At 45.7% G+C, this 15,265-nt stretch overlaps 1 protein-coding gene across 5 annotated transcripts in view; it reads left to right on the top strand.

Annotated features, from left to right (window-relative positions):
• LOC309810439 (solute carrier family 23 member 2-like) overlaps positions 1-15,152 on the top strand; it is a 51,747-nt gene extending 36,595 nt beyond the window's left edge. For all 5 annotated transcript variants that reach the window (XM_082632454.1, XM_082632452.1, XM_082632453.1 and 2 more), the window contains 7 exons: positions 436-556; positions 1,649-1,805; positions 2,631-2,884; positions 11,043-11,207; positions 11,605-11,713; positions 12,874-12,969; positions 14,248-15,152. In XM_082632454.1, the coding sequence (XP_082488580.1) occupies positions 436-556; positions 1,649-1,805; positions 2,631-2,884; positions 11,043-11,207; positions 11,605-11,713; positions 12,874-12,969; positions 14,248-14,507 (1,162 nt within the window). In that variant the 3' untranslated portion in view covers positions 14,508-15,152. The remainder of the gene's footprint in view (positions 1-435; positions 557-1,648; positions 1,806-2,630; positions 2,885-11,042; positions 11,208-11,604; positions 11,714-12,873; positions 12,970-14,247) is intronic.
• Positions 15,153-15,265: the final 113 nt, after the last annotated feature.

The raw sequence follows: 15,265 nt of genomic DNA, 5'->3' as shown, positions 1-15,265 counted from the left end.
AGGAAGGCTTCCCAGAAAAAGAGGGCTTCAGCATTTAAACAGAGCTTTGAAGGGACTTGGGGATGACGCTGGACACACTCATTCACTCTGTCTATTGTGGTCTGACCACAAGCACCCGCAGGACCACCTGGGAGAGAAGATGGTCTGACTCTGGCCTCACTGGCTTCAGTCTGGATCTGTGCAGCTGCCATGCTTATTTCTCAGGCCCCTGCCCACTGTTCCTCTTTAGCCACCAGCAGCCTCTGAAAGGGGCCTGCCCACCTTTTCAGAACTGGCAGAATGCTGCCTACACTGCAGAGCAGGGCCTAGATGGGGACCCTCCCAGCACAGCCACTGCCCCATAGTCCCAGAGACACGTGATGGCACGCCTTCACGGACCCTCGCTCGTGATGAGCCCAAGTTCGCCAGGTTGGGTGTGGTTTGTTTCTGTTTCAGGACCAGCTTCCTCATCGTGCTGTTTTCTCAGTACCTGAAAAACATCGCGGTGCCTGTGCCTGTTTACGGACGAGAGAAGAAGTGTCACACCTCTAAGTTCTACCTGTTTCAGGTCTTCCCTGTAAGAAGCGCTCCCCACCCTCTGCCATTCTTAGTTGACTCAGCTGGAGGGTGAGGGGCAGCCTGTTGCTCTCCCAGATGGCCCCCAAGTCAAATGCTCTCCACCTGCAGCGGCCTCTTCTCCTCAGCCTCCCTTAATTGCCCCGCGGGTGGTGGGAGGCTTGGTGTAATGCCGTCCCAGATCTTCCCTCATTGCTTCTCTCCCAGGAGTAGACAATTCGCCCCAGGTTGCTGCCCTGGGCACCACTGTGGGACAGTCTTCTCATGTCCCTGGGCCATCCTCATAGCATGGCACTGGGGGAGACAGCCAGGCTCACCGCTAAAGGTGCAAAACTAAGGGCCAAGTTGCTTAGGTCAGGTTCTTTCTCATTGGCTCCTGGATAATTCAGATCCTGCTGACGATGATGGTGTCTCCTTTTTCAGAGCCTTCTCTGTTGAATTTGCTCCACTCTGTCAAGTAGGTGCCATTGCCAACCACACAAATGTGTTTTCAGGTTCAATTTATCTGTGAAATACATTCTGCGTTATAAAAAGATACTTCCACATAATGATCTCATTGATCCCTCAGCAATCCTGTAGGCCAGTGGTTCAAAAGTTCGGTATGCATAAGAATCACCTGGGGACATTGCTAAAAATGCCGATGTCAGGGGTTCTACCATCAGAGATTAAAAGTCAATATATCTGAGGACCCCATTTTAAGAAATCCTGCCTCAGGCTCTGCAGAGCAATGGTTGTAATCCCATTGTACAGATGAGGACACTGAGGCTCAGGGAATTTGATCCAGGGTCATGTGACCAGCAAGCAATAGAAAGGGAGTCAGACTGCAATCCTTCTGACCCAGGCTGTGTCCACTTTCCTAGACATTTCTGCCTCTACTTGACACAAGGTCTCCCCACAGTTTAGTTTCTCTATTCCTGTAATGTGTTCATTATCCACTGACACAGCGGATTCCTGTTGTCACTGGGAGGGTTTGTAACCCAACACTTCCTCATCTCAAAGAGCTTTCCCGATTCCCTCCTTTGCCCACCCTCTCTGGGAGGTGTGGGCAGGTGCAGGGGTGGGGCCCAGTATGAAGGGCGCCTCCCTCCCGCAGGTGCTGCTGGCGCTCTGCATCTCGTGGCTGCTGTGCTTTGTGCTCACAGTCACCAACGCCCTCCCCTCGGCACCTGCAGCCTACGGGTACCTGGCCCGCACAGACACCAAAGGCGACGTCCTGAGCCAGGCTCCTTGGTTCCGCTTCCCTTACCCAGGTAACGAGGCGCTGACGCCGGGGCCCATCTTGCCTGGGGCATATGCTTCCCAGGACTGCCCATGAGGCTCAGGCACCAGAGGAGGAAATGAGTAGAGCCGGGACGGGATCTCCTCCAAGGGATCTGGCAAGGAGGGACAGGCCCCACAGAGTCCATATGAGACCCCTAAGAGAGGAAGGAGACCCTTGGGTGGTCCTAAGAACCCTTTGGGGTGGTAGACCAATGGTTCCCTCTCCCAGACCTACCTCCTTCCTGGCCCGCATGCCTCATCCCCTCCTCCACATTGCTCAGGCCCCATCGACTGGGGGTGGGGAAAGCACAGAGGGATCCTGACCTCTTAGCCAACCTTTGGGTCTCCTCATGGAACTGGTGGATCCCACACAAGGGAGGCTTGGGACTGAATTAGGACATTTCTGGGTTGCTGGTCAAGGGCATCTCCTTTCCCTGCAGTTCTTGGCTCAGGGTGTGAGAATAACCACATTCCAGTTGGAGGGCTGAGGAGGTCCTGGTCTCATGGACTTGGGCGCCAGGACCTCCCTGAGTAAGAATCCTGGAAGCCTTCAAAAGGCTTCAAGGCCTTCCTGGAAAGAGGCCCAGTTTCTGGTTCTTTTTGTGCACTGTGACCTCAAGGTCAGGGCCTCTGACCTACCCTCAGGGAGGCACGGGAGGGCAGGAGTCCGAGACAAAGCTTCAGGACAGCTGTTGGGTTGGAAGACATGTTGCCTGGTCTTTAAAGCTTTCCGGAGAACCCTCTGGCAAGGGAATTATTTGGGGTCCAGCAGCCTGTTATCTTCCGGGAATATTCCCTCTGCGCTACAATTTCAGGGCAGTGGGGCCTCCCCACCATCAGCCTGGCTGGGGTCTTTGGGATCGTCGCGGGGGTGATCTCCTCAATGGTGGAGTCAGTAGGCGATTATTATGCCTGTGCCCGCCTGGTGGGGGCACCACCCCCTCCGAAGCACGCCATCAACCGAGGCATCGGCATCGAGGGCCTGGGCTGCCTGCTGGCAGGGGCCTGGGGTACGGGGAACGGCACCACCTCCTACAGTGAGAATGTCGGCGCGCTGGGCATCACCAGGGTAAGGCTGCCGACAGTGGCCCTGGGGGTGGGGTGGTGGGTGGGCAGCCTGGGTACCTGAATCTGTCATCAGTGTCTTAGCCTCTTATTGTTGCTGCAACAAATTATCACAAACTTGATGGCTTCCAACAACCCAGGTGTATTATTTTACTGATCTGGAAGTCAGAACTCCAGTGCAGGTCTCACAGGGCTACAGTAAAGGGATTGGCAGGGCCGTGTTCCTTTCTGGAGGTTCCAGGGGAGAATCCATTTCCTTGCTTTTTCCATCATCTAGAGGCTGCCCACATTCCTTGACTATGGCCCCTTTCCTCCATCTTTAAAGCCAGCAACATGGCATCTCTCTGACCTTTCTTCCTTAGTCACGTCTCCCTTTGACCACAGCTGGGAAAGATTACCTGCTTATAAGGATGCATGTAATTAGGGTGGGCCCACCTGGATAACTCAGGCTACTCCGTCCATCTCAAAATCCTTAATCACATTGCAAAGTCCTTTTGCCATTAAGGTAACATGTTCACAGGTTTGGGCATGGACATCTTTGAGGAGCCTTTATTTTGCTTACTATACTTGACCTTCTTGGTTGTGGTCACCTCCACCTGAATGTCCCAAGGGTACCTCACACTCAGAATGGCCTCTATTATGCTCAGTCCATGCCCTCATCCTTACTTCTCCTCCCGTAAACCTTGTCTTAGGGAATTCACCCAGTCATCCTTAACTTCTCTCTGTTGTGCGCTTCTCACAGTGGATTCTATTTTCTCAGCATGCGTGCTGCTCTCCTGTCCTCTTGTCTCCATTCCCAGTATCACAGCTTTATCATCTCCCACCTGGACATGGCAGTATCCCTAACTGTCTCTTCCCAGGATCTTGCCCATCTCTAGCTACCACATGGCTGCCCAAGGATCTTTCTAGAACCCAATTAAATTAGTCCCTGCTTAAAATCTCTTCCAGAGGCTCCCATTTTCCACAGGAAAGCCCCATAAGGTCAGCAAGAATTCTTCAAGATGGTGCTTTCTTCTTATTTTTTTTTTTTTTTTGGCTGCATTGGGTCTTCGTTGCTGCGCGTGGGCTTTCTCTAGTTGCGGCGAGCGGGGGCTACTCTTCGTTGCGGTGTGCGGGCTTCTCATTGCGGTGGCTTCTCCTTGCGGAGCACGGGCTCTAGGCACGCAGGCTTCAGTAGTTGTGGCTCACAGGCTCTAGGGCGCAGGCTCAGTAGTTGTGGCACACGGGCTTAGTTGCTCTGTGGCATGTGGGATCTTCCCAGACCAGGGATGGAACTCGTGTCCACTAGCATTGGCAGGTGTACTCTTAACCACTGCGCCACCAGGGAAGTCCCCAAGATGGTGCTTTCTAAGGTGACTTAGAAAAGAATATTATTACGATGTTGCTTTCCTGTATGCTTCAGTGCATAGGTACAGTGTTTCCCAGCACAAGTGAAGTGAGCTTTGGAAAATACTCACTTTCCTCCACCCACATCCCCACCCTGTATTTTCTGATAGCTCCCTTGGACCTATCTACCTCTGTACCCTGCATGGCCTCTGGCCCATAGTGAGAGCTAAAATCTGTGAGCAAACAGCAGAGCCAGCACCCAACCCTACGGCAAGTTCTATGTGCTTGGACACTGTGGACTCTTTGACGTTTCCCCAAAGTTTCAAGACCTTCAGTACAAGTGAGAGGAACATTTTTCCACATGAGGGCCACTGACCCACACAGAAATGTGGGAATGGGCTATGTAAGTATAAAGCAGCAAATATTTTTCTTGCTGAAGGGAAGATATCTCATGCAGAACAGAAAATTATATTCAATAAACAGAACAAAAAATTTTTTGATGTATCATTTCTAAATTAAGACCCTTTACAGGAGAGGGAAAGAGCAGGCAAGAAAAGATACATAGACACCAAACAGGCTACAAATCCAGCAGACCGATTAACTCTGGTCTGGACTCACACCTCCCCCTTGTGGCCCCGTGTTGCATCTGCATTCATGGGCTCTGACCTATTTTTGGTTCTCTCCTGGTCAGTCAGGAGAAATCAGGCTGAAGGCCAAAGATCTCCCATCACTTCTCTAGGGTGTCATGGCTCCCAGTCCAGATGTGAATCCTGAGACCAAAAGACGCCCAGGGCTGCATGATAAATTCTGTGGTAGTAGGATTGGGGATGACCTGCCATCTTTATGAGACCATTAGCATATCCAAAGGGTATTGGTTGAACCTGACAAGTTGATCTATTGTGCTTAGATTCATGCCTTTGTTCCCACAAAGGCATGGTTCATTGCTAGGGTTGTAAACAAAAAAAGTTATTTTGATGTGGTTAATTCCTATCACTTGTCTTCTAATGAAATAAGTTAAATAAATTAGCTCTTAAACTGGAAAGAAAAATAAGCAAAGGCTGAATCTGCTACTTTATTGCTGCATTAATGGACTTCAAGTTGTTGACACTAGAGTATCTTTAAAAAATGCTTAAATTGTGGTGAAAGACACATAACATAAAATCTACCATCTTAATTATTTTTGTGTACAGTTCAGTAGTATTCAGTATATTCACATTGCTATGCAACAGATCTCCAGAACTTTTTCATCTTGCAAAACTGAAACTACACTAGAGTATCTTTTAAGGACTGGGAGTAGGAACAAATGCACGAGAAGAGGTTCAAGAACTACCTAAACACATTCATTGTTAATAGACTCATGATGGGATATTCAGACATTTGCAACACAACTCCAGCTTTTGAGGATGAGGCTGAATGCTTCCAGGTCAGAGGTCATTTTTGTCTCACTGGTAGCTGTCGCTCAAACCCCAGATACAACCCTTGACTAGCGCAACAATCATTACTGTCCAGCGTGTGACAGCTGTGTGTGCCTGGCACTGGGATGGGATGTGGACCAGAGCCCATAATCTTCCCAGCAGAGTGTTTTTTTTTTAAACCTTTGTAGAAACTTTTTATTTCCAGATCTAATAGCTGCACTAAGCGGGTGAAACGTACTTCTTTAGCATTCCCAAACTCCTAGCTGCTTGAGAAACCCTATGCAAACCAGGTGATAGCAATTAGTAGTGACTCTAGCACAACTGATCCTTGATTTTGGACCAGTTAACGCTGTATAATACCATGGGGAGGAGCCTTGTCTCTGTTCTGTATCTTAATGAACCTCCAGGTAGATGAAGGAGGAATCACAGTTTACACATAATCCATGATAATTGCTTGTTGAGAAAATCTAATTTGTCCTAATTGAGAAAATGTATCAATTAATAATAATGAAGTGACTTACAGAGGGAACTTTTAAAAAAACTTATGTTATTGAAGTATAGTTGATTTACAATGTTGTGCTAATTTCTGCTATACAACAAAGTGATTCAGTTTTATATAACATTATTTTTCATATTCTTTTCCATTATGGTTTATCACAGGATATTGAATGTAGTTCCCTGTGCTATACAGTAGGACCTTGTTGTTTATCCATTCTATATGTAATCGTTTGCATCTGCTAATCCCAAACTCCCAATCCATCCCTCCCCGACACCTGCTCCCCCTTGGCAACCACAAGTCTGTTCTCTATGTCTGTGAGTCTGTTTCTCTTTGGTAGATAAGTTCATTTGTGTCCTATTTTAGATTCCACATATAAGTGATATCACAGGGTATTTGTCTTTCTCTGTCTTACTTACTTCACTTAGTATGATAATCTCTAGGTCCATCCATGTTGTTGCAAATAACGCCACCCTTTTTAATGGCTGAGTAATATTCCATTGTATATATGCACCACATCTTTATCCATTCATCTGTTAATGGACATTTAGGTTGTTTCCATGTCTTGGCTATTGTGAATAGTGCTGCTGTGAACATAAGGGTGCATATATCTTTTCAAATTAGAGTTTTGTCCAGATATATGCCTAGGAGTGGGATTGCTGGATCGTATGTCAACTCTATTTTCAGTTTTTTGAGAAACCTCCATACTGTTTTCCATAGTGGCTGCACCAACTTACATTCCCACCAACAGTGTAGGAGGGTTCCTAGAGGGAACTTTTTGAAATGTAAATCACATCATGTCACTACCCTGCTTGACACAACTCTACTGAGTCTCCTTTGTCTTTGGATTTATTATTTTTAATTGTAGCAAAATACATGTAACATAAATTTAGCCTCTTAACCATTTCTAAATGCATAGTTCAGTAGAGTTAAGTACATCCAAATTGTTGTGCAACCAATCTTCAGAACTCTTTTCTCTTGCAAAACTGAAATCTGTACCAATTGAACAACTCCTTATTCCCCCGCTCCCAGCCCCTAGCAACCACCATTCTACTTTCTGTCTCTATGAATTTGACTGCCCTAGGTACCTTATATAAATGGACTCATACAATATTTGTCTTTTTCTGGGTGGCTTATTTCACTTAATGTCCAAGTTTCATCCAAGTTGTGCAGGTGTCAGAATTTATTTCCTTTTTAAGGCTGAATAATATTCCATTGCATGTATATACTACGTTTTGTTTATGCTTTGTCTTTGGAATTTATTGTAACTCCTTTCCCTGGCCCTTAAAGTACTTCATGACAGAGTCCCTTCCTTGCTTTCCATCCCATCTCCTGTCTCTCACCCTGCATCACTGTGCCCCAGGCACATCAATTCCCTCCCCTAGGTTTATTGAGATACACTTGGCATATAACATTGTGTAAATTTAGGTGTACAATGTGTTTATTTGATACACTTATATATTGCAATATGATTACCACCATTAGCTAACACCTCTATCACATTACATAATTACCATTTCTTTTTTGTGGTGAGAACATTTAAGATCTACTAAGTAACTTTGAAGTATACATTTTTGTTAACTATAATCACCATGCTGTGCATTAGGTCCCCAGAACTTGTTCATCTTCTAATTGAAAGTTTGTACTCTTTGCTGAACATCCCATTTCCCCCACCCAGCAGCCCCTGGTAACCACCATTCTACTCTTTACTTCTACAAGTTTAGCTTTTTTAGAGTCCACATGTAAATGATACTATACAGTATTTGTTTTTCTCTGTTTGACTTACTTTACTTAACGTAATGCCCTCAAGGTCCATCCGTGTTGTCACAAATGGCAAGATTTCATTCTTTTTTATGGCTTAATAATATTTCATTGTATATACCCCGTCTTCTTTATCCATTCATCTGTTGACAGACACTTAGATTGTTTCCATACCTTGGCTATTGTAAATAATGGTGCAATGAACATGGTGGTGGAGGGTGCATATATTTTTTTGAGTTAGTGTTTGCATTTTCTTTGGATAATCTGAGAAGTGGAACTGCTGGATCATATGGTAGTTCTATTTTTAACTTTTTGAGGAATCTCCATACCATTTTTCATAGTGGCTGCACCAATTTACATTCCCACCAGCAGTGCACAGGATTCCCATTTCTCCACATCCTTGTCATCACTTGTTACCTTGTGCCTTTTTGATGATAGCCATTCTAACAGGTGTGAGGTGACATCTCATTGTGGTTTTGATTTGCATTTCTCTGATGATTAGTGATGTTGAGCATCTTTTCATGTACCTGTTGGCCATTTGTATGTCTTCTTTGGAAAAAAATGTTTATTCAGTTCCTCTGCCCATTTTAAAATTGTTTGTTGTTGTTATTGAATTGTATGAGTTCTTCATATATTTTAGATATTAAACACTTATCCAATATACAGTTTGCAAATATTTTCTCCCATTTAATAGGTTGCTTTTTCATTTTGTTGATTGTTTCTTTTGCTGTACAAAAGCTTTTTAGTTTAATGTAGTCCCACTTTTGGATTTTCACTTTTTAAAAAAAAAGATTTATATCTATTTATTTACTTTTGGCTGAGCTGTGTCTTAATTGCGGCATGAGGGATCTTTGTTGCAGCATGCGGACTTCTTAGTTGAGGCATGCCTGTGGGATCTAGTTCCCTGACCAGGGATCGAACCCAGGCCCCCTGCACTGGGAGCACATAGTCTTACTCACTGGATCACCAGGGAAGTTCCTGATTTTCACTATTTTTGCTTGTGCCTTTGGTGTCATATCCTAAAAAATCATTGCCAAGACCAATGTCAAGAAGCTTCCCTGTGTTTTCTTCTAGGAGTTTTGCAGTTTCCAGTTTTACATTTAAGTATTTAATCCATTTTTAGTTAAATTTTGTGAGCGGTGTTAAGATAGTGGTTCAATTTCAGTTTTCTTCATGTGGTTATCCAGTTTTCCCAACATTATTTATTGAAGATACTATCCTTTCCCCATTGAGTTTTCATGGCTCCTTTGTCAAGTATTAGTTGACCATATATGCATGGGTTTATTTGTGGGCTCTCAGTTCTGTTCCATTGGTCTATGTGTCTATTTTTATGCCAGTACCATAGTGTTTTGATTACTATAGTTTTGCAGTATAGTTTGAAATCAGGAAGTGTGATGCCTCCAGCTTTTTTTCTATTTTTCCTTTTCAGGATTGCTTTGGATATTTGATGTCTTTTGTGGTTACATAAGCATTTTAGGGTTTTTTTCTACTTCTGTGAAAAATGTCATTGGAAATTTGATAGGGATTGCATTGACTCTGTAGATGGTTTAGGGTAGTATGGACATTTTAACAATATTAATTCTTCCAGTCATGACATGGGATACCTTTCCATTTATTTGTGTCTTCTTCAGTTTCTTTCATCAGTCTTATATTTTTCACCTCCTTGGTTAGATTCATTCTTAAGTACTTCATTGTCTTTGATGCTATTGTGAATGGGATTGTTTTATTTCTTTTTCAGATGTTTTATTGTTAGTGTAGAAAAATGCAGCTGATTTCTGTATGTTGATTTTGTATCCTGCAACTTTACTGAATTCATTGATTAGTTGTAACAATTTCTTGGTAGAGTCTTTAGGATTTTCTATATATAAGATCATATCATCTGCAAATAAAGATAATTTTACTTCTCCCTTTCTGATTTGTATACCTTTTATTTCTTTATCTAACCTGATTGCTATGGCTATGACTTCCAGTAATATGTTGAATAGGAGTGGTGAGAGTTGTCACCCTTGTCTTGTTTCTGATCTTAGAAGAAAAGCTTCCAACCTTTCAGCATTGAGTATGATGTTAGTTGTGGGCTTCTTGTATATGGCCTTTATTGTGTTGAGGTGCATTCCTTCTATATTTAATTTGTTGATAGTTTTTTTTATCCTGAAAGGATGTTGGATTTTGTCCAATGCTTTTTCTGTGTGTATTGAGATGACCATATGTTTTTATCTTTCATTCTATTAATGTGGTGTATCACATTTATTGATTTGCACATGTTGAGACATCCTTGCATCCCAGGGATAAGTCCCAGTTGATCACGGTGTATGATCCTTTTAATGTACTGTTAAATTTGGTTTGCTAACATTTTGTTGATAGTTTTTGCATCTATATTCATCAGAGATATTGGTCTGTACAGTTGACCCTTGAACAATATGGGGAGTGGGGTGGGGTTAGGGGCACCAACCCTCCTTGCAGTCGAAAATCCGTGTATAACTTATAGTTGGACCTCTGTACACGTGGTCCCTCCATATCCATGGTTCCATCATATCTGTGGTTCCACATTCACAGATTCAACTTATCATGGATTGTTTAGTACTTCAGTATTTACTGCTGGAAAAAATCTGCATATAAGTGAACCCACACAGTACTTTCTTTTCTTTTCTGTCCTTATCTGGCTTTGGTATCAAGGTAATGCTGGCCTCCTAAAATGAGATTGTGAAGTAAGTATTATTAATCCCACCTGGTAAATCTGGAGGCTGACATTTTGAGAGGTTAGGTAACTTGCGTGAAGCCGTACAGCTAGTTAGAGGCAGAGTTGGGATTGGCTCTCAAACCCCATTCTTAAGCATTGGGCCACTCCCTCCCAAGAGAGGCTTCTTGTCTCACTATAAAGTCTACCTAGAGAAGGAGCATTGGAGTCAGGACTTGAAGACATGTATGAGAGCAGCAGAGAGGAGAGGTGAGGGCAGAGGCTGGGACCCAAGGTCACACCTTCATGCTTTTGCCAGCACCATGTGGGAGTAGAGGGGGGCCATTTCTGGGTCAGTCGATGCTGCTCCTGTGGGTCCCCTGGAGCCATTGTTTGTGTCTCCCCCAGGAGCAGGGCAGAGGCCTCCAGGGTGTGTGGCCCAGCTGGTGCTGAGCTCCTCATCTCTCCCCCATCTCCCTGAGTGCTACAGGTAGGGAGCAGGATGGTGATTGTCGCTGCGGGCTGCGTGCTGCTCCTGATGGGCCTATTTGGGAAGATCGGGGCTGCGTTTGCCACCATCCCAACCCCTGTGATCGGAGGCATGTTCCTGGTGATGTTTGGGGTCATCACTGCCGTGGGGATTTCCAACCTTCAGGTGAGGCAAGGCACCCTTAGGAAAGCAGCAGCATTGCATCTCCTGAAAGGAGCCCATGCGGATGGAGATGAATGGAACAGGGTGGGGACAAGGGAGGAGGGGAAGGGAATCCTCAGTCCCAGAAACCGCACTGGCCCCAAATGGGAGAAAGAAATAACCAGAAGCACCCAAATTTCTGAAAAACAAAACTGCATCAGTTTGAATTGGATTATCCAGACCACTCAGCTCCCAGGGTCAAGTGGGAGTCGGGACTTGGCTGAGAACGTGTGCCCTCTGAGCCCAACTTCCCCCTCCAGTCTCAAGTGGCAGGGGGTGGGCTGGCTGGGCGGGTGTTTGACTGATGTGCAATACAGGTACTGATCATTCCGGCTCTGCCGTGGGGGCCTCTCTCCTGCAGTACGTGGACATGAACTCGTCCAGAAACATCTTTGTCTTTGGCTTCTCCATCTACTGTGGGCTTGCTGTTCCCAGCTGGGTGAACAAGAACCCGGAGAGGCTCCACACAGGTGATTCTCCATCCTCTAGACTGTGACCACTCCAGGGGCAGAGCTGGTGGGGTCCCTGGTCCCTGGGAATTCCTGTCACTTTTTAAAAAATTTAACTATAGTCACCATGCTGTACATTACATCACCATGACTTATATATTTCCAGTTCTATTGAGATATAATTGACATACATCACTGTATGAGTCCCAGGTATACAGCATAAAGGTTTGACATACATATATTGTGAAACAACTACCATAATAAGTCTAGTTAACACCCATCTCCTCATATAGACACAATAAAAAGAAATGGGAAAAAAATTTTCTCCTTGTGATGAGGACTCTTAGGATCTACTCTCTTACCAACTTTTCTATATATCATACAGAAGTGTTAACCATAGTTGTCATGTTGTACATTCCATCCCTCGTACTTCTTTATCTTATAACCAGAAGTGTGTACCTTTTGATCACCTTCCTCCAATTCCTCCTCCTCACACCCCCTGCTTCTGGTAACCACAAATCTGATCTCTTTTTCTATGAGTTTTTTTTTAACAGTCTATATATAATAAGTGAGATCATACAGTACTTGTCTTTCTCTATCTGATTTATGCCAAAGCATAATGTTCCCAAGTTCCATCCATGTTGTTGCAAATAGCCAGATTTTATGGCTAAATAATACCCATTGTAAATATATACCTCATTTTTTTTAGTCATTCATCCATTGATGAACACTTAGGTTGTTTCCATATCTTGGCTCTTGTAAATAATGCTGCAGTGAAGGTGGCTGTGCATATATCTTTTTGAGTTAGTGTTTTCATTTTCTTTGGATAAATAACAAGGAGTGGAATTACTGGGTCATATGGTAGTTCTATTTTTAATTTTTTGAGGAACCTCCATACTGTTTTCCATAGCGCTGCACTAATTTACATTCCCGCCAACAGTGCACAAGGGCTCCTTTTCTCCACACCCTTGCCAACACTTCCTAGTTCTTATCTTTTTGGTAAAAGCCAAACAGGTGTGAGATGATATCTCACTGTGATTTTGATTTGCATTTCCCTGATGATTAGTGATGTTGAACACCTTTCATGTACCTACTGGCCATCTGTATATCTTCTTTGGAAAAATCTCTATTCAGATCCTCTGCCCATTTTTTAGTCCCTGTCACTTCTGTCTTCACTCTAGGGATTCTGCAGCTGGACCAGGTCATCCAGGTGCTGCTGACCACGGGCATGTTTGTTGGTGGATTTCTGGGCTTTCTACTGGACAACACCATCCCTGGTAGGGCTCACCTTTGCTCTGTAAGCTGGCAGTTTGGGTAGATGGTCAGCATTTGGGTCACCCACATTGCTTCTCTAGCCCCAATTCTCATGTAAGACTGGCCACAGCATACCCTGAGTGGGCCCTGCATCTGGGTGGGGTGTATGGGCCTGTACTAGCTTTCTAGGGCTGCCATCACAAAATGCCACAGACTAGGAGACTTAAACAACCGAAATGTATTTCCTCACAGTTCCAGAGGCTAGAAGTCCAAGAACAAGGTGTTGGCAGGATTGGTTTCTCCTGGGGCCTCTCTCCTTGACTTGCAGATGGATGGCCTTTCCTTCCTGTGTGTGCATCTCTGGTGTCTCTCTGTGCGTCCTAATCTCCTCTTCTTATAAAGATACCAGTCAGATTAAATTAGGGCCCACCCTAAAGACCTCGTCTTTATGTCTTTAACTAAATCACCACTTTAAAGATTCTATCTCCAAATACAGTCACATTCTGAGGTTTGTGGGGTTAGGGCTATAACATTTTTTTGTGGGGGGGGGACACAATTCAGCCCATAAAAGGACTCTAAGGTGAGAAATACACTGGAAGCAAAAAGCAAAACACATAGCCCCAGCTCTCTTAGAGACTGCCGTCTAGTTCATTAGGGAGAGAATGCATGTGTTCATTTATTCATATTCCCATAAAAACCACAGCAAGTACACTGTGTTCCAGGTGCTCTGTATTGAGGATACAAAGGGCTGCAAGACATGCCCCCCTGCCTTCTAGAAACTCACAGGCTAATAGGGGAGAGAGACACGACAACAGACCATTACAATACAGGGAAGTAAGTGTGATGATGAGCAAACGAAGCCCATGAGCGCTGAGGTGAAGAGTGCAGAGCTGCCCTCACTGGTGGCTTTCAGTGCTCCCTCTTGATCCTCCCACGGCCCCTTGAAAGGACCTCTGTGATAGCTCCTGCTTCGTGGTATTCCATTTCCCACATTTCTTCTCTCCACCAAATGTTAAATGCATCTGCATTCCAGAAACACTGAAATGTAGAAAGGTCCGCTCCGGAAGATGAGGAAAGAACAGTGGTTCATAGAAGGTCGTACCCCGGAGCTCAGGGAACACCTGATGATGAGCTGAGTTGAGCTGAGCTGATTCTTGGGATGGGCTTGGAGGAGGAGGAGGAGGGGCTGCTGGCAGGTGCAGGGCACCGAGACGAGGCCTCGTGAGTGCCTGCAGGGGGCACCAGAGGCTTCCGCCCCCTACCTCAGGGCCCAGGCTTGACTGCTTGCTGTCTCCCATTAGGAAGCCTGGAGGAGAGAGGCCTCCTGGCGTGGAATCAAATCCAGGAGAAGTCTGAGGAGACTACGAAGATCTCGGAGGTCTACAGCCTCCCCTGGGGGATCGGCACCAGGTTCTGCGCATCCTCCTGCACCCGGTGCCTCCCCTTCTGGCCCAGGCTGGCATGCGGTGGGAGAGGTGAGGTGGGGGTGAGCCAGCTGACACTCTGCTCCCAGGACCCCTCAGAAGAGCGGCCCAAGGGCGCCACAGACACCAGGATGTGAGAACGCTCCTTCTGCACGTCCCAGAGCCTTCACTATCGCCCCACCCAACGTGCTGAGCTCCCCACTTACGTATTGGGGGGACCCTGCCCTCTCGAGTACCTCTGCACCCCGCACGTGGTGGCAGCCAAATAAGTATTAGATTAAGACCATGACAAGCGTGCTTTCACCCAGTCACTTAGTCACCGAGGTCTGGCCTCAAGCTGCTTCCTTCCACTGTGCTCCAGCCCTCCCGTCTCCAGTGTAAACCAGTCCTCTTGGCAGTATTTTGATGCATCGGGAGGAAGAGGCTTTGGGTGGGGCAGGGGACGGAGATGGGGCTGTTTGCTGAAAGGTGACGGGAACAGTTCTCTTCCTCCCCAAAGAGGCTGGAGGCCCTTCCAGCCCCTGCGGGCCCTTCTCTTCCAGACGCTTCCTCTTCCAGGCCCCTCCCCGCCAGGCCCCCACCATTTGTAAACACTGAAGGGCCAGCAAAGCTACAATCCCTGCACAGCCCCAGCGCCAGTCCTTGGGATCAGACGGTATAGTGAGACTGTGGGCCCTGGCACTGTGGAGTCAGGACCAGGTTTGGATCCTAAGACTTAACCTGCATGTCACGTTCTCACAGGGACATTAAACAGTCAAAGCATTTGAGAGGCCTTCAGTGGAGCGGAGCCACTGTTGTTATGATATATAAACTGTAAAGAGCCAGGCGAACCTGTTCTCTCTGCATCCTCAGTGGATTAGTCAGGATTCTCTAGAGAAACAGAGCCAATCGGGGG

Source organism: Mesoplodon mirus, assembly GCF_964341445.2.
Source record: "Mesoplodon mirus genome assembly, chromosome: 9".
In the NCBI taxonomy this organism is placed as follows: Eukaryota; Metazoa; Chordata; class Mammalia; order Artiodactyla; family Ziphiidae; genus Mesoplodon; species Mesoplodon mirus.
This window is presented reverse-complemented; position numbering and strand designations above follow the sequence as displayed.